This window comes from Natator depressus, chromosome 14 (genome assembly GCF_965152275.1).
Source record: "Natator depressus isolate rNatDep1 chromosome 14, rNatDep2.hap1, whole genome shotgun sequence".
In the NCBI taxonomy this organism is placed as follows: Eukaryota; Metazoa; Chordata; order Testudines; family Cheloniidae; genus Natator; species Natator depressus.
In genome coordinates, this window is record NC_134247.1 from 29,018,886 (window position 1) to 29,044,693 (window position 25,808).

At 48.3% G+C, this 25,808-nt stretch overlaps 1 protein-coding gene across 1 annotated transcript in view; it reads right to left on the reverse strand.

Moving 5' to 3' along the window:
• Nucleotides 1–1,204: 1,204 nt before the first annotated feature.
• Nucleotides 1,205–25,808, reverse strand: part of LOC141998838 (uncharacterized) — a 31,336-nt gene continuing 6,732 nt past the window's right edge. The window contains exons 3-7 of the mRNA XM_074971816.1: nucleotides 17,519–17,572; nucleotides 16,703–16,789; nucleotides 15,803–15,929; nucleotides 5,839–5,952; nucleotides 1,205–5,469 (exon numbers count right to left, since the gene is read on the reverse strand). Coding sequence (XP_074827917.1) covers nucleotides 4,346–5,469; nucleotides 5,839–5,952; nucleotides 15,803–15,929; nucleotides 16,703–16,789; nucleotides 17,519–17,572 — 1,506 coding nt within the window. The 3' untranslated portion in view covers nucleotides 1,205–4,345. The remainder of the gene's footprint in view (nucleotides 5,470–5,838; nucleotides 5,953–15,802; nucleotides 15,930–16,702; nucleotides 16,790–17,518; nucleotides 17,573–25,808) is intronic.

The window sequence follows — 25,808 nt, forward strand, 5'->3', positions numbered from 1 at the left end:
CCCCATTCTACTCGATGGGCCGGGTTCCCCAGCTGGATTTCATCTCCCATGATGTATCCTGGCCATGGGACTTCCATGATTCACCACCTTCCCTCAGCAAGGCAACATGGGAGATGAGGGCCAACTAAGGAGCCTGGCCATAAAGGAGAATGGGGGCATCTCCCATGAGGCACCATGGTGTCCTTTCAGAATTGAAATATTTCCATTTTGCATTTAAAAGTTGAAATTTTCTGTGAAAAATTTCAACAAAAACATTTCCCCCCTCATTTTCATGATAATTTTCCATGGGACCAACTTTAATGTGATTAGATAGACAGATTGATAGATAAGAGCAGGAGTAGTCAATAGGTGGACCATGGGCCAAATCCGGACCACCAGACACTTTTGAATAGACCCCAAAATGTTATTTACTTATTATCATCATTATTGTTGGGATTTTTAAAATTATGTTCTCTGGAGGCTGGACCTTGATTATACTTGACCAAGAAATTTGGATCTTGAGAAAAAATAACTGACTACCCTTGGGTTAGAGGGTATTAAATCCCCCTTAATCCCTCAAAATAGAGCACCAATGGGACTGAAGTGGGGCTTTGCCCTTGGTCTGGACTGCATACGGGTGAAAGAACAGGAAACATCCCTTGAAACACATTTGTAAATGGTGTTTCCTGTTTTGTGACCAGCTACATGGAGAGGGAGCTACAGGATTTTTGTCCATCACTATGGAGAGCTCCAAAACACAGAAATTGCCCAGAATGCGTGTGTGTGGCAGGAGGGGACAATACACCAGATGGCATAGCTAGCTTGTTATCTCCCCTCCTGCCGCCCCAGAGAACCAGAGGCCTTCATCACTTTGGATAGTTTGGGGCTTTAAGAAAAATAAAATTTCCCTTTGCCTCCCAATTCCTCGCAAGCCCAGAAAAAACAATCCATTCATGCAGTGCCCACCTCTTTCACCAGAACCCCTGCTTCCTAAGGCAGCCACTCCCTCCCCCACTCAAATACCAGCTCCCTCCCTCCTCTGACTGTTCCTCTCCCTACACCACACACACACCAATCCCCTTATCCTCCTAAGCTGTGTGGGCTAAGATTTTCAAAGGAACCTTGTCATAAATATAAAGGGAAGGGTAACCACCTTTCTGTATACAGTGCTATAAAATCCCTCCTGGCCAGAGGCAACATTCTGTTACCTGTAAAGGGTTAAGAAGCTCAGCTAACCTGGCTGGCACCTGACCCAAAGGACCAATAAGGGAACATGATACTTTCAAATCTTGGAGGGGGGAAAAGGCTTTTGTTTGTGCTCTTTGTTTACCTGTTGGTTGTCTCTTGGGACTCAGCTCCAATCCATCTGTCTCTGATCCCCTGATGAGGAACCCAATCGTGAAGACCCTCATCTGGTTGGGGACAGGAGTCTTGGGAATGCCTGGCTACCACTCCAGCTGCTCCCAGATCCTGCTATAGCTCCATTTGGGTCAGGAATCTGTTCCTTAGAGCGGTCATCATCCTCCAGCTGCACGATTAACTGTGCTTTGGTGAACTTTTGAATGCGGAACCCTCTCTTTTTGCATAGGATTACAGTGTCCTTCTTAAGGAGATGGTGATAGGCCATCACTTCGCTGTTCCCAAGTTGTTGTGGACTCACAGGCCTGTGTGCTCTTAGCTCCCCCATGGTTTCTAGGGAGAACCCCTAGTGTGCCAGCCTTCTCAAGGTCACCACCTCCTTACCAGGGCCAAACCGCAGGCTCCTCCGCCCCGAGACTGCTCACTGCAGTCCCCAGGAGGACCCCATTACTGCACAGTCCTTCTCGCTGGTCACACCCTCCCAGGGGTTAAGCGTAGCTTCTCCGCCCCTGAAACCGCTCCTCTCTGAGCCTTCAGCATGCCTGGTCCTCATTAGCCCCCCTTCCTTTTACTGCTCCCCAGTCACTTACTGCAGGAAGTGCCATCCACGGGGTGCAGTACATCCCACCCCTGACACCAGTTGTCACAGAGTCCCTGGGCGATGCTCTGGAACTACTCCCTACGAAGCCAGTCAGGACTGGGGTGAGGTCTCCTCTCTGTGAGCAGCCTGTCTGCAGGGCAAAAAGCTCACACAGCTTCCACCTTCTTAGGCCTGACCTTGGAGCATTCAGCATCCTCTGCCCCTCCGTGCGCTTCACACAGCGAGTCCACCCACGCGGGGTCCTGGGGAAGCCAGAGGGTCCTGCACCCCAATTTCGCAGTCAGACGTGACTCTTAGCCAGCCAGTAAAACAGAGGTTTATTAGATGACAGGAACATGGTCTAAAACAGAGCTTGTAGGTACATAGAACAGGACCCCTCAGCCGGGTCCATTTTGGGGGGCAGTGAGCCAGACAACCTCGTCTGCACTTCACTCCACATCCCCAGCCGGCCCCAAACTGACTCACCCTCCAGCCCCGCCTCCTCTGGGCTTTGTCCCTTTCCCAGGTCAGGAGGTCACCTGATTCTTTGTTCTCCAACCCTTTAGCTCTCACCTTGCAGGGGGGAAGGGCTCAGGCCATCAGTTGCCAGGAGACAGAGTGTCGGCCATTTATGTACCCTGGCCCTTTGCTCTGCAACAATTACACTCCCTTATCCTACCACCTAGAGACTTAAGAAATGCATAGGAGAAACTGAGGCACCCCTATAGTATTCAGAGGAAACATTAAGAACAGTCCCACTTGGTCACAGCAGGTACTTGTCCCAGTCCTGCAGATGCTGTTTCATAAAAGTCCTCAGTATCATCCTCAGGGTCCCATAAAATCTCTCCACCAGCCCGTTCATGCTGCTGCTGCAGCTCGTGCAGCTCTTTTTCGGGGTCTCGCTGTCTCTCACAGGGGAAAGGCTTTTGTTTGTGCTCTTTGTTTACGTGTTTGTTCTCTCTTGGGACTGAGAGAGACCAGACAGAAATCCATCTTCTCCAACCCCCTAGTCAAAGCAGGACCAATCCCCAATTTTTGCCCCAGAACCCTAAATGGCCCCCTCAAGGATTGAACTCAAAACCCTGGGTTTAGCAGGCCAATGCTCAAACCACTGAACTATCCCTCCTCCAAGATTTGAAAGTATCATGTTCCCTTATTGGTCCTTTGGGTCAGGTGCCAGCCAGGTTAGCTGAGCTTCTTAACCCTTTACAGGTAACAGGATGTTGCCTCTGGCCAGGAGGGATTTTATAGCACTGTATACAGAAAGGTGGTTACCCTTCCCTTTATATTTATGACAACCTAAAGGACTTAGGCCCCCAAAGACTTGGGCACCCAAGTCCCAGGGAAATTCAATGGCAGTTCGCTAACCCCATGCTACCTATCTATGATGCTAAGAGAACTTCCATCACTGTAGCATCTGGGCACCTCACAACCTTCAGTGCATTTCTCCTTGCATACCTCTGTCAGGCAGGGCAGAGCTATAACCCCATTTTACAGATGGGGGACTGAGACCCACACACACGAAGGCCCAGGTTTACAAAGGTATCTAGGTGCCTAAAGCTGCAGATAGGCACCTGGAGGGATTTTTCGAAAGCACTGGAGGAGGTTAAGCACTAGAGCTAGCCAAAAACATTTTGAGGGAATGGTTCTCTGTTGGAAGGGGCATTCTGTCAAAATAGGAGAAATGGATTAGTTCTGATGAAATTTCATTGAGGAAAAATAAAATGAGATGGAAACATGCCTAGAAGGCGGAAAGGTTCTATTTCTACCTTTTGGGGAGGGACCATTTTGATTTTCCTTTTAAAATGATTGTTTGTTTTAATTAAAAAAATATATATTGCATAATACGTATAGTATATGTGTGTGTGTGTGTTTGGTATAAGATCAAGTGTAAGTAGTCTCTTGGCCTATCCAAGGCCGTGATCAAGTGTCTTGATGTTTTTGGTCTTTTGGCCTTTAGATGAAAACCTTGGACCTTGAAGTGCAAAAATTATCTAAGTTATATAAGAGAGAGAGAGAGAGAGAGAGAGAGAGAGAGAGAGAGAGTGTGTGTGTGTGTGTGTGTGTGTGTGTGTGTGTGTGTGTGTGTGTGTGTGTGAGATATATAAATAAATAAAAACATATAAAGTCACAGCCAGAACATGATGGAATTTTGTTGCATGGGAAATTTCTACTTTTTTTGGTTCCCTTTTGGAACTGAATTTTTAGGCATTTTTAAGCACCCAAATACCTTTAAAATCTGACCTTAAAGTCCATTTAAATCAATAAGAGTCAGGAGCCTAAATACCTTTGACAATCTGGGCCTAAGTGATTTATGGAAGAGCAAGACACTGAGTTTGGGTCTCCTATCCCCAGGCAGGGCCCTGACCCTGGGCTATTCCTCAGGGCTGCGCTCTACCATGTCTCTGTGTGGGGACAGGTCCCCCATCACAGGTGTGCCTTCTGGTGCCTCTGGAGCAGCGGGTCACTGGCACAGCACTTCCCCAGGTAGGGCTCGTTCCTGGCACAGGCTCCTGGGGGCTGGCGGCAGGGTTTCTCACCCCTATGGGTGCGCTGGTGCGCCAGGAGGGTGGAGTTCTGGCTGAAGCCTCTCCCGCAGGCAGCGCAGCGGTAGGGTGCCTCCCCGGTGTGGGTGCGCAGGTGCACAAAGAGGGTGGAGCTCTGGGAGAAGCGTTTCCCGCAGCGGGCACAGGGGTAGGGCCTCTCGCCCGTGTGGATGCGCTGGTGCCGGGTCAGGTTGGAGCTGGCGCTGAAGCTCTTCCCGCAGTCGGTGCAGGCGTAGGGCCTCTCCCCTGTGTGCACGCGCCGGTGCAGGGTCAGGTAGGCGTTGCGGCCAAAGCCCTTCCCGCACTCGGGGCAGATGAAGGACTTCCCCTCCTCCTCTGGGGTAGAGAGTAGCTCTCCGGCATGGGTGCGCTGGTGCCGGGCAAAGTTGGACCGCTCGTGGAAACCCTTCCCGCAGTGGGGGCAGGTGTGGGGCTTCTCCTGGCGGTGGGTGCGGCGGTGCCGGGCCAGCGTGGAGCCCTCCCGGAAGCTCTTCCCACACTCGGGGCACCGGTGGGGCTTCTCCCCTGTGTGGGAGCGCAGGTGCTGCATCAGGTGGGAGCTCTGGCCAAAGCGCTTCCCGCATGCGTCGCAGGCATAGGGGCGCTCCCCTGTGTGGATGCGCCGGTGGGTGGCCAGGGCTGAGCGGACGGGGAAGCCTTTCCCGCACTCGGGGCACTGGTGGGGACGCTCGCCGTGGGACCGGCGGTGCTTGCTGAGGTCTGAGCCGCGCCGGAAGCCTTTCCCGCACTCGCTGCACACATTGGGCCGCTCCCTGGCCTGGCCCTGACTCTCCACAGCTCCGCCACAGGGAGGGGATGGGCCCCTGGTGGGGTGCAGCCCAGAGCCTGGCTCACACTCCGACTCTGAGGGTGAGTTTCTCTGCTGCCTTCCTGAACTACCCTCAGTCACACAGGCTGCTCCCTGACCAGGGCCCTGCACCTGCAGCTGCGCAGGGGTGTCCTGTTGCGGCCTCTCCTCCTCCTCCCTCGCCATCCCCTCGGCAGCTGCAATCGAGAGAATCCAGACACGAGTCAGTGTCTCCGCAGGCAGCAAGGGAACATTGGGAATGGGGATGCTAAATGGAGTGTCACAAAGGAATTGAGAGGGTCAAAAATCAGAAGCTGATTCCCCAAACCCTCCATTCTCCCAGAGGAGAGAGAGCAGGGCCAGGCCTGCCCCCGCAGCCCGTCTGAGCAAGCATGGGAAGGGATCTCCAGCCAGGTCTCAGGCAGGGTGGTCGGGAAGCGCTGAGTTGAGTCCGCCATGAGGATATGACCTGCTGGGGACAATCCTGACCTGGATGAGATGAGACAGAACTGGGGGAGCTCCCAAGGGCTTGGATGGTTTCCAAGTTAGTTTAACTAAATCCTCACCTTTGTGGCTGCGTCTTGGGACTTCTCTGTCCTCAGAGCCCTGGGGATCTGGGACCCACGGCTCCTCCCCTCCTTCCAGCTGGGAGATCACGCGGGGTTTGGGAACGGGAAACCCTGCTCAGGGGTAGAAAATGGGAGAGGTTGAGGCTGGTATTCACGTTGTGCTTCTCATGCAGGCAGTTCTCTGCTTTCATATCAGCCCCTTTCTTTGCTGGGCGAGGGGGTGCTTGAGACAAAGCGACTGGAAAATATTCATGGAGACCCACTCTGTGGGTTCACACATCCGGTGGCAGACAAACGGGGTCCTCTGCAGTCCACTTAAGGCTCCCCGGTTTGTACACACACACACACACACGTGTCGCTGGGGTGTAAAAATCCACCTGCCCATTTCACGGTGTAACAGGACAGTGGACTGACTTTTTAAGGTGTACTATGGGAACCTGGTCAGCCCAGCTCAGTTCCAGGATCCTTGGTCAAAAGACCAAGTCACTGAACTGGAGGAGCAGCCAGGAATTAATAAGGAAGCAACTGCGGACCTTAGCTTTACCGCCTGAGGCTGGAGCGGTACAAGTAGCTCCAGACAAGCTTGTGCTCCACTTGCCAGTGATGGGCCAAGATGGCTTCTGGGGGTTCCAGGCAGTTGCCCTCAGATGTCTTTGCCCAAGAGCAGGGCATACTGGGAAATATAGCTCACTCTGGCAGCTCTGGCAGCAGTGGGCCCTCGTTGTCAAAAAGACTAATGGCATACTGGGCTGCATTAATAGAAGCATTGCCAGCAGATTGAGGGACGTGATCATCCCCCTCTATTTGGCACCGGTGAGGCCACATCTGGAGTGCTGTATCCAGTTTTGGGCCCCCCACTACAAAAAGGATGTGGACAAATTGGAGAGAGTCCAGCGGAAGGCAACGAAAATTATTAGGGGCCTGAGGGACATGACTTACAAGAAGAGGCTGATGGAACTGGGCTTATTTAGTCTGCAGAAGAGAAGAGTGAGGGGGGATTTGATAGCAGCCTTCAATTACCTGAAGGGGGGTTCCAAAGAGGATGGAGCTAGGCTGTTCTAAGTGGTGGCAGATGACAGAACAAGGAGCAATGGTTTCAAGTTGCAGTGGGGGAGGTTTAGGTTGGATATTAGGAAAAACTTTTTCACTAGGCGGGTGGTGAAGCACTGGAATGTGTTACCTAGGGAAGTGGTGAAATCTCCTTCCTTTGAAGTTTTTAAGATCAGGCTTGACAAAGCCCTGGCTGGGATGATTTAGTTGGGGATTGGTCCTGCTTTGAGCAGGGGGTTGGACTAGATCCCTTCCAACCCTGATATTCTATGATTCTATGAGAGAGGTCCTGGAGGCTAAATTTAGGCTGCTAGTAAGAGATTGAAGTCCAGGTCCTCTCTCTGAAGCTGAAATGCTTCCACAGGAGGGTGGTGAAGCAGTGGAATGAGTTACCTAGGGAGGTGGTGGAATCTCCATCCTTAGAGATTTTTAAAGCCCGGCTTGACAAAGCCCTGGCTGGAATGCTTTAGTTGGGGTTGGTCCTGCTTTGAGCAGGGATTGGACTAGATAACCTCCTGAGTTCTCTTCCAACCCTAATCTTCTATGATTCTCTGTCAATGTCCTAGAGTGGGCCAAAGCATGCTGGGAAATCAGGGGAAGGACATGAATCCTGCCCTTACCGCAAAGGCCTGGAACAGAGCTGGTGGGGAATTTTTTGACACAATGTTTTTTTTTTAAAATCAGAAAATGCCAATTTATGGAAACCAATTTCTCAGGTCCAGGATGAAGCCTAGGGTCAGAGAGCCCCATCCATTCCAATGGGTAGGGAACACGGCTGGGATCTAGGTTTGAGTCCCTGGCCAGAATCTAGCAGAGCAGCAAGTTCAGTCTATACCTTCTGCACCCCAGGGAGAGCTCATATCTCTCTCACTCTTTGCGAACTTCCCCCATTGGAGCTGTTCCATTTTGAATAAACAATTAAATATTAATTGGGCCAACGCAAGAGAGAAATTGGTTCCACAGCCTGGGGGTTTGGGCACCCAGAGGGACTGGCAGAGCCAAGTCTCTGCTCCAAATCAGAGCCTTGCAAACAGGGGAGTCCTGGGAGGGAGCTCTCCAGGTGCAGGAGGAGTGATTAGGTGATCCTGGGGGTGACTTTGTTGTCTGTTAGCTTGTTGTGTGCCTGCTTGATTGATGTTTATAATGTGGTCTGTTTTGGGGGCTGTGTGCTGAGCCTAGTGGCCTGCTAGGCTAGGCTGAGACCTTACTAATGAGGCTCTTGCCAGCCATCCTTTGACCCCTTGACAAGGAGCAAGGCTAACTCAGGGAAAAGAGGGGTTTAAAAAACCTGCTTCTAAGTGACCAGAGGAGCTAGTGAACAGGGGAGTTTTGCAAGGCAACTTGGGGGGTGGGGGGGGGGTGGGGGAAGCCTGAGAGCAAGATACATCTAACAAACATACTTTAAACTTAGGCCAAGAACCCCACTCACACACACCCCAAAAAAACCCAAAACAAAACCCCCAAAGAATGAACGAACAAATGAACAAACGAACCAACCAACCCTGCAAAAGCAAAAAAGAATGCAGGCAGAAGCCCAACAGCAGTGTGGGGGCTATCCAGTTTATTGCCCTGAATGAAACATGTATGATTATCTGCCTTGTGGGCGGGTTATGGTGGCATATTTTTGCACTCGGTGAAAAGAGCTCATGGCCCTCAGAGACTGAGTATGGGCTGTGGAGAGTGACTAAACTGGAGAAGCTAAGGGAGACAGAGAGGTAGAATAATAGAATATCAGGGTTGGAAGGGACCTCAGGAGGTCATCTAGTCCAACTCCCTGCTCAAAGCAGGACCAATCCCCAGCTAAATCATCCCAGCCAGGGCTTTGTCAAGCCTGACCTTAAAAGCCTCAAAGGAAGGAGATTCCACCACCTCCCTAGGTAACGCATTCCAGTACTTCACCACCCTCCTAGTGAAAAAGTTTTTCCCAATATCCAACCTAAGCCTCCAGCACTGCAACTTGAGACCATTATTCCTCGTTCTGTCATCTTCTACCACTGAGAACAGTCTAGATCCATCCTCTTTGGAACCCCCTTTCAGGTAGTTGAAAGCAGCTATCAAATCCCCCCTCATTCTTCTCTTCCTCAGACTAAACAATCCCAGTTCCCTCAGCCTCTCCTCATAAGTCATGTGTTCCAGCCCCCTAATCACAGACAAGACTTTTCAGGACAGAGCAGAACGGTCCCACCCCAAATCTGACAGCCTCTGTGCTGCTGAGGAGGATGGAAGTCTCGGGGTTAATGGCTATTAGCCAGGATGGGTAAGGAATGGTGTCCCTAGCCTCTGTTTGTCAGAGGGTGGAGATGGATGGCAGGAGAGAGATCACCTGATCATTACCTGTTAGGTTCACTCTCTCTGGGGCACCTGGCATTGGCCACTGTCGGTAGACAGGATACTAGGCTGGACAGACCTTTGGTCTGACCCAGTATGGCCATTCTTATGTTCTTATGGGGAAGGAGGACATCCAACTGGAGCAGAGGGAAACGATTCCAGATGATGTCATGGTATTCCAGTTATTAGGAAGAGCCAAGTAATAGTAATAGGAGAGTCAATCATTAGAAATATAGGTAGCTGGGTTTGTGATGACTGGGAGAACTGCATGGTGAACTGCCTGCCTGGTGCGAGGGTTGCAGACCTCTCAAGACATCTAGATAGACATGTATGCAATGCTGGGGAGGAGCTGGTAGTCCATGTAGGTATCAATGACGTAAGGAAGGATAGGAGAGGGCTCCTGCCTCGTACTGAGAAAGAGGGACGATCACCGAGTTATCTCAAGTGCCTATACACAAATGCAAGAAGCCTGGGAAACAAGCAGGGAGAACTGGAAGTCCTGGCACAGTCAAGGAATTATGATGAGATTGGAACAACAGAGACTTGGTGGGATAACTCACATGACTGGAGTACTGTCATGGATGGGTATAAACTGTTCAGGAAGGACAGGCAGGGCAGAAAAGGTGGGGGAGTTGCACTGTATGTAAGAGAGTAGTATGACTGCTCAGAGCTCCGGTATGAAACTGCAGAAAAACCTGAGAGTCTCTGAATTAAGTTTAGAAGTGTGAGCAACAAGGGTGATGTCGTGCTGGGAGTCTGCTATAGACCACGAGACCAGGGCGATGAGGTGGACGAGGCTTTCTTCCGGCAACTAAAGGAAGTTACTAGATCGCAGGCCCTGGTTCTCATGGGAGACTTCAATCACCCTGATATCTGCTGGGAGAGAAATACAGAGGTGCACAGACAATCCAGGAAGTTTTTGGAAAGTGTAGGGGACAATTTCCTGGTGCAAGTGCTGGAGGAACCAACTAGGGGCAGAGCTCTTCTTGACCTGCTGCTCACAAACTGGGAAGAATTAGTAGGGGAAGCAAAAGTGGATGGGAACCTGGGAGACAGTGACCATGAGATGGTCGAGTTCAGAATCCTGACACAAGAAAGAAAGGAGAGCAGTAGAAAACGAACTCTGGACTTCAGAAAGGCAGACTTTGATTCCCTCAGGGAATTGATGGGCAGGATCCCCTAGGAGAACAACAATAGGGGGAAAGGAGTTCAGGAGAGCTGGCTGTATTTTAAAGAATCCTTATTGAGGTTACAGGAACAAACCATCCCGATGTGTAGAAAGAATAGTAAATATGGCACGCGACCAGCTTGGCTTAACAGTGAAATCCTTGCTGATCTTAAACACAAAAAAGAAGTTTATATGAAGTGGAAGCTTAGACAAATGACCAGGGAGGAGTATAAAAATATTGCTCAGGCATGCAGGAGTGAAATCAGGAAGGCCACATCACACTTGGAGTTGCAGCTAGGATTTTAAAAGTAACAAGAAGGGTTTCTTCAGGTATGTTAGCAACAAGAAGAAAGTCAAGGGAGGCAACCTAGTGACAGAGGATGTGGAAAAAGCTAATGTACTCAATGCTTTTTTTTGCCTCTGCCTTCATGAACAAGGTCAGCTCCCAGACTAGTGCACTGGGCAGCACAGCATGGGGAAGAGGTGACCAGCCCTCTGTGGAGAAAGAAGTGGTTCGGGACTATTTAGAAAAGCTGGACGAGCACAACTCCATAGGGCTGGAAGCGCTGCATCCAAGAGTGTTAAAGAAGTTGGCGGATGTGATTGCAGAGCCATTGGCCATTGTCTTTGAAAACTCATGGCAATCGGGGGAGGTCCCAGATGACTGGAAAAAGGCTAATGTAGTGCCCATTCTTTAAAAAAGGGAAGAAGGAGCATCCAGTGAACTACAGGCCAGTCAGCCTCACCTCAGTCCCTGTAAAAATCATGGAGCAGGTCCTCAAGGAATCAATACCGAAGCACTTAGAGGAGAGGAAAGCGATCAGGAACAGTCAGCATGGATTCACCAAGGGCAAGTCATGCCTGACTAATCTAATTGCCTTATAATATGCCTGTCTCTGTGGATGAGAGGAAAGCAGTGGATGTGTTATTCCTTGACTTTAGCAAAGCTTTTGACACGGTCTCCCACAGTATTCTTGCCAGCAAAGTTAAAGAAGTATGGGCTAGATGAATGGACTATAAGGTGGATAGAAAGTTGGCTAGATTGTCGGGCTCAAAGGGTAGTGATCAATGGCTCCATGTCTACTTGGCAGCCGGTATCAAGTGGAGTGCCCAAGGGTCGGTCCTGGGGCTGGTTTTGTTCAATATCTTCATTAATGATCTGGAGGATGGCGTGGATTGCACCCTCAGCAAGTTTGCAGATGACACTAAACTGGGAGGAGTGGTAGATACGCTGGAGGGTAGGGATAGGATACAGAGGGCCCTAGACAAATTAGAGGATTGGGCCAAAAGAAATCTGATGAGGTTCAACAAGGACAAGTGCAGATTCCTGCACTTACGACGGAAGAATCCCATGGACTGCTACAGACTAGGGACCGAATGGCTCAGCAGCAGTTCTGCAGAAAAGGACCTTGGGATTACAGTGGACGAGAAGCTGGATATGAGTCAACAGTGTGCCCTTGTTGCCAAGAAGGCCAATGGCATTTTGGGTTGTATAAGTAGGGGCACTGCCAGCAGATCAAGGGACGTGATCGTTCCCCTTTATTTGACATTGCTGAGGCCTCATCTGGAGTACTGTGTCCAGTTTTGAGTCCCACACTACAAGAAGGGCCGAGTAAAGAGGAGAAGATATAAAGTACTGTACATGTAGGAAGTGAAAAAAAAAAAAAAAAAAGAGTTCAAAGAAAAAGAATCCATCACCGTTACATCACAGAAAGGCAGACAACTAAATATTGCTTGTGTACAAATGCCAAAAGACTACATACTAAGAGGGGTGAACTTGAGTGCTTTGTATTAAATGAGAATATTGATATAATAGCCACCACAGAAATTTGATTGAATGATGATAACCAGTGGGACACGGGAACACCAGGGTACAAAATATATAGGAATGACAGAGAAGGTCTCACTGGTGGGGGAGTGACACTACATGTGAAAGAAAGCATAGAGCCAAAAAAGCAAAAATCTTAAAAGAATCAAACCATACCATAGAATTTCCATGTATAGAAATTCCATAGTTGAATAATAAGAGTGTAGCAGTAGGGATATACTACCGACCACCTGACCAGGATGGCAATGATGACTGTGAAATGCTCAGGGAGATTAGAGAGGTCACAAAAACATACAGAACACCCAATCATAATGAGGGATTTCAACTACCCCGTTTTGACTGGGTATGTCCCCTCAGGATGGGAGGCAGAGATAAATTTCTAGACACCATGAATGGATGCTTCTTGAAGGAACTAGTCCTGGAACCCACAAGGGGAGAGGCAATTCTTGATTTAGTTCTAAATGACACACAGGATCTGGTCCAATAGGTGAATATAGCTGAACTGCTTGGTAATAGTGACCACAATGTAGTTAAATTTAACACCCTTGCACAGGGATGGATTAGGGTTTTGTGGGGCCCTGGACCAGAACAAGTGGGGGTCCCTCCCCATCCCTTCCGTGCTCCTGCCAGGGAGTAGGGTTGGAGCGCGGGGGCTTGGAGACTGGAGGATAGCTAATGTAACATCGATTTTTTTAAAAGGCTCCAAAGGCAGTACTGGAAAATACAGGCTTGTAAGCCTAACTTTGGTATTAGGTAAATTGGTAGAAACTATAGTAAAGAACAGATCAGACACATAGATGAATACAATAAGCTGGGGAGGAGACAACATGGCTTTTGTAAAGGCAAATTGTGCCTCACCCATTTATTAGAATTCCTTGAAGGCATCAACAAAAATGTGGACAAGGGTGATCCAGTTGATACAGTGTATGTGGACTTTCAGAAAGCCTTTGACAAGGTCCCTCCCCAAAGGCTCTTAAGCAAATTAAGCTGTCATGGGATAAGAGGGAAGGTCCTCTCATGGATCAGTAATTGGTTAATACAGGAAACAAGGGTAGGAATACATGGTCAGTTTTCAGAATGGAAACAGGTAAATAGTGGGGTCCCCAGGGATCTGTACTGGGACCTGTGCTGTTCAATATATTTGTAAATGATCTGGAAAAGTGAATAAACAGGGAAGTGGCAAAGTTTGCAGACAATACTCAAGATGGTTAAGTGCAAAGTTGACTGTGAAGAGCTACAAAGGGCTTTCACAAAATTGGGTGACTGGGCAACAAAATGGCAGATGAAACTCAATATTGATAAGTGCGAAGTAATTCATATTGGAAAACATAATCCCAACTACACATACAAAATAATTGAATTTAAATTAGCTGTTACCACTCAGGAAAGAGATCTTGAAGTCACTGTAGATAGATCTCTGAAAACATCTGCTCAAAGTGCAGCAGTAAGCAAAAAAAGCTAAAAGAATGTTAGCAATCATTAGGAAAGGGATACATAATAAAACAGAAAATATCATAATGCCACTATATAAATCCATGGTACACCCACACCTTGAATACTGCATGCAGGTCTGGTAGCCTCATCTCAAAGAAGTTATATTAGAATTGGAAAAAGTACAGAGAAGGGCAACAAAAATGATTAGGGGTGTGGAACAGCTTCCATACAATGAAAGATTAAAAACACTGAAACTGTTCATCTTAGCAAAAAGAAAAGGAGTACTTGTGGCACCTTAGAGACTAACCAATTTATTTGAGCATAAGCTTTCGTGAGCTACAGCTCACTTCACGAAAGCTTATGCTCAAATAAACTGGTTAGTCTCTAAGGTTCCACAAGTACTCCTTTTCTTTTTGCGAATACAGACTAACACGGCTGTTACTCTGAAACCTGTTCATCTTAGAAAAGAGATGACTAACATAAAGGTTTACAAAATCATGAATGGTTTGGAGAAAATGAATAGGGAAGTGTTATTTACTCCTTCACACAACACAAGACCCAGGGATCACCCAATGAAATTAAAGGCAGCAGGTTTACAACAAACACAAACACACAGTCAACCTGCAGAACTCGTTGCCAGGGCATGTTGTGAAGGCCAAAAGTATAACTGTGTTCAAAAAAGAATTAGATAAGTTCCTGGAGGATAGGTCCATCAATGGCTATTGGCCAAGATGGTCAGGGATTCAACCCAATGTTCTGGATGTCTCTAAACCTCTGACTGCTAGAAGTTGGGGCTGGATGACAGGGCATGGATCACTCGATAATTGCCTGTTCTGTTCATTCTCTCTTGAGCATCTGGCAGTGGCCACGGTTGGAAGATAGGATACTGGACTAGATGCACCATTGGTCTGATGCATTGTGGCCATTCTAGTATTCTTATATAACTGGGTCTACCACTTCCCAGATGAGTTACCTAATGCCTGGGCTTCTATCTATTCTGGGTGGATCTCTCTGCAACAGAATTTCAAAAGGTCTCATTTTTTGTCCTGATGTGGGTGGGACAAAAAAGAAAAAAAACTCCCAAACCCTTTGAAATCTCAAAATTTTCACAAGACAGGAAAACGATTTTTCATCTAGCTCTACCTGAAAGGTCTACAAGCACCTACCTACATGGGCAGGAGATTTCATGTAGCAGTCAGGTCTTTAATTTAGTAGGCAAAAATAGTGACAAGGTCCAACGCTGGAAGCTGAAGCTAGAAATAAGGTGCACAGGTTTAACTGTGAGAGGGATTAACCACTGGAACAATTTACCAAGGGACAGGGCGTGTTCTCCATCATTTGGAGATTTCAAGTCAGGACCAGATGTCTTTCTAAAAAATACCCTCCAGTTCAACCACAAGATATTGGGAATCTCTGGGTAAAATTCGCTGGCCTGTGTGATGCAGGTCAGACTAGATGGTTATAATAGTCTCTTCTTTATGAAGCTCTGAAGCAGGCTGTGCTGATGACCTCCCCTGAACACTGACAGCTAATTAACACACTCTTTTGTGTTGTTTTAAGGCAGGCATCTCTACAATTACTAAGAGGCTAGGGAGAAATATTATCACCTTGAATTGAAATAAATTGTGTGAGGGGGAACTCTATTTTCTTTACAGATCCCACAGATATGCCTTGTCTCTGTGTGCGTCAGCACCTGTCATAGTAGATTTTCAGGCTGTAAACTCCTCGGGTCACAGACAGTCATTTACTATATGTTTGTACAGTGCTTAGCAGAATGGGGCCCTGGCTTCTTGGGCCTCTGCGCACTACTGCAAGCTAAATACTCACAGTATTAATAATGATTAAGAAGAGGGTTTAAACCACTATCCGGAATTTGGGGGAATAAAGCAAGTGTGTCCCTGTTCAAATCACTAAAGATATTAAGAGAAGAATCCCTGGTGGGTCCCAGAATCTTCTGGCCCATGAGAAGAGATGTGGAGGATGTCTCTCATATGGGATCTGGGGACTATGAAATGTATCCCTAAGATGTGGGGTCTCTTAAGCACCTGCATTGGCTTCTGCTCAGGGTTCCTTCCCTGCTCCCTTATAAGAACAGAAGACTGGAAGAGGCCCCCATGGTCACAAGCTGTACCCGAGGGGACAGGAATCCTTACCCAGTGAGGCCACAGTCTCATAATTCTCCTGCATGACGTCCCTGTAGAGGGCTCTCTGACCTGGGACCAGCAGAGCCCACTGCTCCTTGGTGAAATACACAGCCACCTCCTCGAAGGTCACCGGCTCCTGGAATACCAAGAATCCCCCATTCAGAGCTTCCTGCGCCAGCCACAGTCCCACCAGCTCAGTCACGGGAGACCTGGTTGAGCCCTCTGCTGAATTCTGCCCTGCAGGGATCGGTGTAGTTCCCATGAATCCTAGCTTAGAGTTAGAATCACCTTCCAAAAGGCCCTCACCCCACTTTTCTTGTACCCCACAGACTGTTGATGGTTCTGTCCCTGCTTTCATTACTCCCAGAAGCATCAACGGAGTGGGGAAGAAAACAGGATTTTTTTTTTTTTTGGTAAAAATTCAATACTAAAAAAAATTGGACAAAACCTGAACTAGTTCAATTCCAAAAGGCAGGTCAAAAAACCATTCCCGCACCCACCTACCAAAGCCAGAAATATTTTGATTTGGAAATGCTGCCCTGGTGCTTCATGGGAGTTGTAGTCTGGGGGCCTCAAAGCTGCCATCCTCAGTAGGGTTCCCTGATTGCACTATGTGGCTCAGATAGTCCTAGACGTAACTGTGCTGGTCTCTACTACCAAAGAGCAGTGGGGCCAAAACAGGACCTGTAGCAGAAATGAGAAGTTCCTTCAGAAACTCCCAGCAGCCCCTACCCATAAGGGAGTTTAAATATGGCTTCAGGACTGTCAGGGGATTGGTTCACCTTCCACATCACAGGAGGATTCCCAACCCTCCAGGACAGGTTTGTATCCAAAGCATGAGGGCCTGTTTGACCCCAGCCTTTCACTGCCTTCTTCTCTTTTCCATGAACTCCAATATGAATGCCCTACCTGAGCCAGCTTTGCTCCAGCCATGTCCCTGCCCCATGCCCCAGGAGGGTAGTGCAGTCTGGAATGGACCGGATGTGGTTCTTCAGCCTATCAGGGCGAGAAGATGGGGCAGGTTTCAGAAGGGGCTTTAGGCCATTTCACACCCTGATTCCCACCAGGCCTTTTCCGTGTGGACAGAGGCTCAAGACTCAGTGGTGGGGGGAAAAGGCTTGGTTGCTTCATGCTAGTGCAAACTCGGCTCCCTGCACCAAGACCAACCCCACTACAACATTTCAACCCCCCACTCGCCCCAATACGAGAGTCTATGAATCAAATACTAGAAAAGAGATGAAAGGAGCCACTTTGGGGGATCCCCCTGACATTGTCCCCAGAGCAGCACATTCTCCCAGCAGAGGCAGGAACTGGCTTTTCCTCTTCCTGCTCCTCACCTTGTCCCAGGAAAGTCAATCTGCCCAGGGTGCTGCAGGGAATGGGGCTGGGCAGGGCTGGGAGCCGGGAACCTCCCTCCCCACTGACTGCTCCTGCTGCCCCTGCCAGTCTCTGCCCGTCTCCCTCCTGCCCCCCCTCCCCTCCCCTCCCCTCCCCTCGGGCTGGGAGACTCGGTCCTTGGCCCGGTCCCGAGGCGTTCGCTCTCCCGGCGCTGGCTCGGCTCCTGCAGGCGCTCACGGGGCAAAGCTGGGGGGCGGGGGGTAGCAGCAGCTCTGGGACTCGCAGACCCCCGCCCCCCCGGGAGCAGAGCTGGGGCGAGGAGGGGCCGTTGGTGCAGAGTCACTTTCCTGCCCGGCCCCAGCCCTTCCCCCGGGTCTCTCCCCTCACCTGCAGGCTCCGGCTCAGGGGCTGGTGTCGGCAGAGCCCGGGGCTGGTTCCAGCCCCCGGAGAAAGTCACCCCAGCTGGGCACAGAGGGGGGTTGTCTCTCTCCCGGCTAGGGAGCAGTGGCTGCTCAGCCCCGGCTCCCCTACATGACAATGGAGGGGTCACTAAAGTCTCACCCCGGAAGCTCAATTGCTGATATCCTGATCTGAGCGCAGAAAGAGCAGCCCTCTCCCACAGCTTTATCCAGAGCCCTCCTGTGGCAACAGCTAATTTCTACACTAGAGATAGATTTGCGCAGACCTCCTCCTGGGGATGCAGTTTATACAAGCAAAGACGTGCTTTTGCTAGCAGAGCTTAATCCAGGTGCTGCCCAAGCAAAATAAGCTGCAGGGACACAGCTGAAGCACTGTGATGCTGATATAACTGTGTCTGCACTATAGAAATGTCACTAAGAAAATCACCCCTCTAGGTGTAGTTTAGACCTGGGCTTTAAAACCTCAGGGCTAGTCTCCAGTGCTTAATTTGTGCCAGGGCTTGCCAGCGCTGAGCCGTGGCACCTGTGGGCTTGACAGTTCATAGCTCCAGCACCTCTGGTCTTGCTGCATCAGTTATTAATGTAAAAAAAGTGCTTGTGCCCTGGCACCTCTTTCATTACAAATTAAGCACTGCTAGTCTCCCCCAGTGTCACTGGGTATTGTAGCATTCATTAAACATGTCTCTGCTAGCAGCAGCTCTCACAGACAGAGGGCATGTTCCAGCAGCCTCTGTGTCTCCCATCCCAGTGAAGGTTTTGATCTGGTGGAACTGTCCCTCATGCATGTTGTCATAAATATAAAGGGAAGGGTAAACACCTTTAAAATCCCTCCTGGCCAGAGGAAAAATCCTCTCACCTGTAAAGGGTTAAGAAGCTAGGATAACCTCGCTGGCACCTGACCAAAATGACCAATAAGGAGACAAGATAATTTCAAAAGCTGGGGGGAGGGAAAAACAAAGGGTCTGTCCGTGTTATGCTTTTGCTGGGGACAGAACAGGAATGGAGTCTTAGAATTTAGTAAGTAATCTAGCTAAATATGCATTAGATTATGATTTCTTTAAATGGCTGAGAAATTAAGTTGTTAGGTTTCAGAGTAGTAGCCGTCTTAGTCTGTATTTGCAAAAAGAAAAGGAGGACTTGTGGCACCATAGAGACTAACCAATTTATTTGAGCATAAGCTTTCGTGAGCTACAGCTCACTTCATCGGATGCATAAAGTGGAAAGTACAGTGAGGAGATTTTATACATACACACAGACCATGAAAAAATATACATTGTAAGGAGAGTGATCACTTAAGATGAGCTATTACCAGCAGGAGAGTGGGGTGGGGGGAGAGAGAACCTTTTGAAGTGATAATCAAGGTGGGCTATTTCCAGGAGTTAACAAGAACATCTGAGGAACGGGGGGGGGGGGGGGAATAAACAAGGGGAAATAGTTTCACTTAGTATAATGACTCAACCACTCCCAGTCTCTATTCAAGCCTTTTAATTGTATCCAATTTGCAAATTAATTCCAATTCAGCAGTCTCTCATTGGAGTCTGTTTTCGAAGTTTTTTTGTTGAAGGATAGTCACTTTGAGATCAGAAATAGAGTGTCCAGAGAGATTGAAGTGTTCTCTGACTGGTTTATGAATGTTATAATTCTTGACATCTGATTTGTGTCCATTTATTCTTTTACGTAGAGACTGTCCAGTTTGACCAATGTACATGGCAGAGGGGCATTGCTGGCACATGATGGCATAGATCACATTGGTAGATGTGCAGGTGAACGAGCCTCTGATAGTGTGGCTGATGTGATTAGGCCCTATGATAGTGTCCCCTGAATAGATATGTGGGCACAGTTGGCAATGGGCTTTGTTGCAAGGATAGGTTCCTGGGTGAGTGGTTCTGTTGTGTGGTATGTGGTTGCTGGTAAGTATTTGCTTCAGGTTGGGGGGCTGTCTGTAGGCAAGGACTGGCCTGTCTCCCAAGATTTGTGAGAGTGATGGGTCATCCTTCAGGATAGGTTGTAGATCCTGGTGTCACAGAGTCCCTGGGCGATGCTCTGGAACTGCTCCCCATGAAGCCAGTCAGGACTCTGGGGCAGTAGCCTTCCTGTGAGGAGCCTGTCTTCAGGACACAAAGCTCATACAGCTTCCACCTTCCTGAGTCTGACCTCAGAGCATTCAGCATCCTCTGCCCCTCCGTGCGCTTCCCACAGCAAGTCCGCTCAGGCAGGGCTCCTGGGGAAGCCAGAGGGTCCTGCACCCCAACTTCGCAGTCAGACGTGACTCTCAGCCAGTAAAACAGAAGTTTATTAGACGACAGGAACATGGTCTAAAACCGAGCTTGTAGGTGCAAAGAACGGGACCCCTCAGCTGGGTCCATTTTGCGGGGCAGTGAGCCAGACAACCACGTCTGCCCTTCACTCCATGTCCCAGCCAGCCCCAAAACTGAAACTCCCTCCAGCCCCTCCTCCTCTGGGCTTTGTTCCTTCCCGGGCCAGGAGGCCACCTGATTCCTTTGTTCTCCAACCCTTTAGCTCTCACCTTACAGGGGGGAAGGGCCCAGGCCATCAGTTGCCAGGAAACAGGGTGTCGGCCATTCTCTGTGTCCAGACTCCTGCACACACCTCTAGGGCTCCGCAGTGATTATACACCCTTACCCCACCACCTAGATACTTAAGAACTGCCTAGGGGAAACTGAGGCACCCCCACACTATTCAGAGGAAACATTAAGAACAGTCCCACTTCGTCACACCTTGATAATGCGTTGGAGAGGTTTTAGTTGGGGGCTGAAGGTGACGGCTAGTGGCGTTCTGTTATTTTCTTTGTTGGGCCTGTCCTGTAGTAGGTGGCTTCTGGGTACTCTTCTGGCTCTGTCAATCTGTTTCTTCACTTCAGCAGGTGGGTATTGTAGTTGTAAGAATGCTTGATAGAGATGTTGTAGGTGTTTGTCTCTGTCTGAGGGGTTGGAGCAAATGCGGTTGTATCGCAGAGCTTGGCTGTAGACATGTGGTGTGGTCTGGGTGAAAGCTGGAGGCATGTAGGTAGGAATAGCGGTCAGTAGGTTTCCGGTATAGGGTGATGTTTATGTGACCATTGCTTATTAGCACAGTAGTGTCCAGGAAGTGGATCTCTTGTGTGGACTGGTCCAGGTTGAGGTTGATGATGGGATGGAAATTGTTGAAATCGTAGTGGAATTCCTCAAGGGCTTCTTTCCACGAGTCTAGATGATAAACACATTATCAAAGATCTACAACCTATCCTGAAGGACGACCCATCACTCTCACAAATCTTGGGAGACAGGCCAGTCCTTGCCTACAGACAGCCCCCCAACGAGAGACTGCTGAATTGGAATTAATTTGCAAATTGGATACAATTAACTTAGGCTTGAATAGAGACTGGGAGTGGTTGAGTCACTGTACTAAGTGAAACTATTTCCCCTTGTTTATTCCTCCCCCCCCCCCCCCCACTGTTCCTCAGATGTTCTTGTTAACTCCTGGAAATGTGCTGGAGATGGCCCACCTTGATTATCACTTCAAAAGGTTTTCTCTCCCCCCACCCCACTCTCCTGCTGATAATAGCTCATCTTAAGTGATCACTCTCCTTACAATGTATATTTTTTTTTCATGGTCCGTGTGTATGTATAAAATCTCCTCACTGTACTTTCCACTTTATGCATCCGATGAAGTGAGCTGTAGCTCACGAAAGCTTATGCTCAAATAAATTGGTTAGTCTCTAAGGTACCACAAGTACTCCTTTTCTTTTTGAAATTAAGTTGTGTTGAATAGAATGAATATTCCTGTCTGTGTCTTTTTGTAACTTAAGGTTTTGCCTAGAGGGATTCTCTATGTTTTGAATCTAATTACCCTGTAAGGTATTTACCATTCTGATTTTACAGAAATGATTCTTTTTTACTTTTTACTTCTTCTCTTAAAATCCTTCTTTTCAGAAACTGAATGCTTTTTCATTGTTCTTAAGATCCAAGGGTTTGGGTCTGTGGTCACCTATGCAAATTGGTGAGGATTTTTACCAAACCTTCCCCAGGAAGTGGGGTGCAAGGGTTGGGAGGATTTTGTGGGGGAAAGACTTTTTCCAAACAACGCTTTCCTAATAAAAATAAACCCAGTTAAACGTTTGGTGGTGGCAGTGGAAGTCCAAGGGCAAAGGGTAAAATAGTTTGTACCTTGGGGAAGTTTTAACCTAAGCCGGTAAAAGTAAGCTTAGGAGGTTTTCATGCAGGTCCCCACATCTGTACCCTAGAGTTCAGAGTGGGGAAGGAACCTTGACAGGGTGGCAGAGCGGTGGGATCAACTTGAAATCATTTTGAGATCGATTTTGAGATTTTTTTTGAACCAGAAACACAGATTTTAAAAGGGAATTGTTTTTTCCTTTGGGCTGCTAGAAAGCAAGTTCCCAACTGGAAATAGTTGGAGGTTTTTTGCTTTGCTTTGGGGCCAGAGCAGAGACAAAAGGGAATTGCCTTTGTGAGCTGCAGTTTCTCTTCCTCAAGGCAGAGTCGTTAACCTCCTGCAGGGAAATTCACAAGTCTTCACAGATCTGAAGTTTTTTTTTTTCTCCTAAGAACAACTAGAGGGGTTTTCTACCTATTTGCCTGGAGACAAAGGTGTTAGGGTTTTTTGGGTTTTTTTTCTAAATTTTTTTTATTGTTGTTGGGTTTTTTTTTTATTATTTTTCTGTAGGCTGACAATCCCTATCAGAGAATAGCACAGCAAAATTTTAAAAGCCAAGGTTTTTTTGTTTGTTTGTTTTGTTTTTTTTTCTGTGTAACTCTCGGGTGTAAAGTTAGTTAAAAACAGAGAGGTTAGGATGACAGACTCCACGGTTAAACAAAAGCTGGAATTAGCCAGATTTGAGGCTGAGGAAAAACAAAAGGAATATGAAAGACAGACAGAACTCATGCGGATGGAGATGGATGTACATGCGGCCAGGGAAAAAGAAATGGAGGCTGCGCACAGGAGGGAAATGAAGGCAAGGGACAAAGATCTGGAGGAGAAGGAAAAAGAGAGGAAGCATGCACTGGAGATGGAGAAGGCAAGGGCTCAGCAGAATATACCAACAAGCCCTAGCAATCCTTCTCCAGGTACCACTTCCCATCCCAGAAAGTTCCCCACCTACAAGGCAGGCGATGATACCGAGGCCTTCTTAGAAAACTTCAAAAGGGCCTGCCTTGGGTACAGCATCCCTACAGACCAATACATGGTAGAACTGAGGCCGCACCTCAGTGGACCCTTAGCTGAGGTGGCAGCTGAAATGCCTAAGGCACAAATGAACCAGTATGAACTGTTTAAAACCAAGGCGAGAGTCAGAATGGGGATAACACCCGAGCATTCCCGTCGGCGATTCAGAGCCCTAAGGTGGAAAGCAGACGTGTCATTTACCCGACATGCCTACCACGTTGTGAAACATTGGGATGCCTGGATATCAGGAGCAAGTGTTCAATCTCCAGTAGATTTGCCCTTCCTAATGCAAATGGAGCAGTTCTTAGAGGGTGTTCCTGAGGAAATAGAAAGATACATCCTAGATAGGAAACCCAAAACTGTAATCAAGGCGGGGGAGATTGGAGCCAAATGGGTGGAGGTGGCAGAGAAGAAAAAAAACTGGTCACAGTTTGAGTGGATACCAGAAGGGACAACCTCAGACCACACCCTATTGCCGGGGGCCGCCCCAGGCCCCACCTACCCCCGAAGGAACCCTCCTGCCACCTTGTCGTCCTGCCACCCCGTTCTCCAGCACCCCACCTCGCCCCAGTGACCCGTCAGCTGGACGATGTTTTAAATGTAACGAGCTGGGACATGTAAAGGCCAACTGCCCCAAGAACCCCAACAGATTACAGTTCATTGCATCGGAATCACACCAGAGGTCCTCAGGCCCAGATACCTCCCAGATACCCTCGGAGTGGAGGGAAACTGTGAGAGTGGGCGGGAAGAACGTCACTGCGTGGAGGGACACCGGAGCACAAGTGTCGGCTATCCATGCTTCCTTAGTGGACCCCAATTTAATCAACCCAGAGATCCAAGTGACCATTCAACCCTTCAAGTCCAACTCTTTCAATTTGCCTACAGCCAAGTTGCCTGTCCAGTACCAGGGCTAGTCAGGAACATGGACTTTTGCAGTCTATGATGATTATCCCATCCCCATGCTGTTGGGGGACATGCAGGTCCCCACATCTGTACCCTAGAGTTCAGAGTGCGGAAGAAACCTTGACACATGTGTGCTAGGGTGGAAGGGTGAGTGGGGACAGGGAGTATGGGTATCTGTACCCCACTCTGGACACTGCTGCAGAGAGGGATGGGCAGGGCTGGAGGACTGGAACTTGGGAGAGCAGAATTCCTGCCCAATCCAAAGGTTTTGAGTCGCCTGGGATTCTTTGGGGCCTCTGAGATTTCTTGCAGACTTTACTCCCTCGGCTGCAGAGACCCTGTCAGAGTCACACTGCGGCACTGGTGTCTCAGATCGACATGCTACTACAGGAGCTCCAAGAGAATTTAGAATGGTAACATTAATAGCCACTGCATGTTCACTCTGAAACCTAATGACTACAATTCTCCTGCCATTCCTGTTAAGCAATTCCTTGCTAGTCTCAGGACTCTTAGCCTCTTATTGACTCACCATTATTTCAAGACAGTGAGAATTAAATCCTTCAGTCAATAATGAATAGGGTGAAGTTAACTGAAGTAAGCCACTCTTCAAATGTGAAGGTTACACTGATTTTACTAAATCATTTCTTTAACCCATTAAGTCAGTGCAAAAGTTGTGTGTGAAGGAGGACTCTGCTCACGTTTTCAAGGTGGTATTTGCACGCATAACAGAGATACTGTGGCCTATACTCACAAAAGTACTTAAATACCTAATCCCCAGTTTTAGGCACCTTAATTCTAACCCCATGCTCCCAGGACTGAATTATTGCCTCAGGTGCCTAACTCCAAGAGAGGGTTCCCTGCAGCCTGGATTTAGGCCCTATCTCCATGGGGGTGGGGGTTGCACACCACTCCTTTCATTGGAATCTCCCACTAGCAATCTTACGCGGCTCCCCACAATCTAAGGCACATGCCTGTCCCCATTCTTTGAGCCTGGGCATCTACCTCAGGCTTTATGGATACCAGGGGTGTTCCTGTGGCTTTTACATGCCTAAACGTTAGGCACTGTGACGTTCGGTGTCAAAACACCTATGTCCCTTCATGAATCTAGACTACTTTTGACAAAGGAAATTGGAACTGACATGCTGGAGCCCAGAATGGTAGCTTCACAGCAGGGCTCGTGTCCTGTCCCAATACGAGTGCAACCCAGAGAAGAAAGTAGCATTATCGGGACTGAACAAGATTACAGCTGAGGCAGGGAAGGCCTGGTCTGCACTTAATGTGTAGGTTGACATAGTTATGGCATTCAGGGGTGTGAAAAATCCACATCCTTGTGCACTGTACCTATGCCAACCTAACCCTGGCACAGATGCAGGTAGGTCCATGGAAGAATGCTTCCATTAACCCAGCTACTGTCACTTGGAGAGGGAGTGTTCCTACAACAATGGAAAAACGCCTTCCCTTGCTGTGCGCTACATCTGCACTATTGGGTTATAGCAGTGTAACCACAGTGCTGCAGCTATGCCATTTTAATTGCCACCATGTAGACGTGGCCTAGAATGTCCATGAACTGGACTAAAGATTTTACCTACCCTGAACAAACAGCCATTGTGACCTGTCAGGTTAAGCTGGTGGGTTTGTCTGTGCACTGGTTTCATTGGTTAAGTAACAAGGACCTTCTGTCCTCAACTCAATGGCATTTCTCTGTTGTCTATCTGTAAGTAACATGACAACTTTTGAAAGCCATATCTGATCAATTCCAAAATTTCAGGGAATGTTCTAGGCATTAATGGACAGAACCCTACTGACTTTTGGGAAAATCAGAAAACTGTAATATCACAGTTGGGTCCCTCAGGATACAGGTGTGTGGCAGTGATGTGAGAGTTAGATTAGGGTTAGTAGCCCCTCCCCCCACTCCATCTAGCCCTCTTTTATCTGGGCTCCTCACCCCCCAACATGGCTTAAATTCTCCAAGAGCCCCAGAGCTTGGGACTTCAGCCAGGGCTGGCTCTAGGTTTTTTGCTGCCTCAAGCAAAAAAATTTTTGGCTGCCCCCACCTTTCTTTTGGCTTTTACATGTTTGCACTTTGCAATGGTTTTTTTTTTTTTTTTGACTGTTTAAAATTTTAAAAAATGAAAACAGAGAATTTGTAGTGAGTGAAATAAAACAACTTCCTA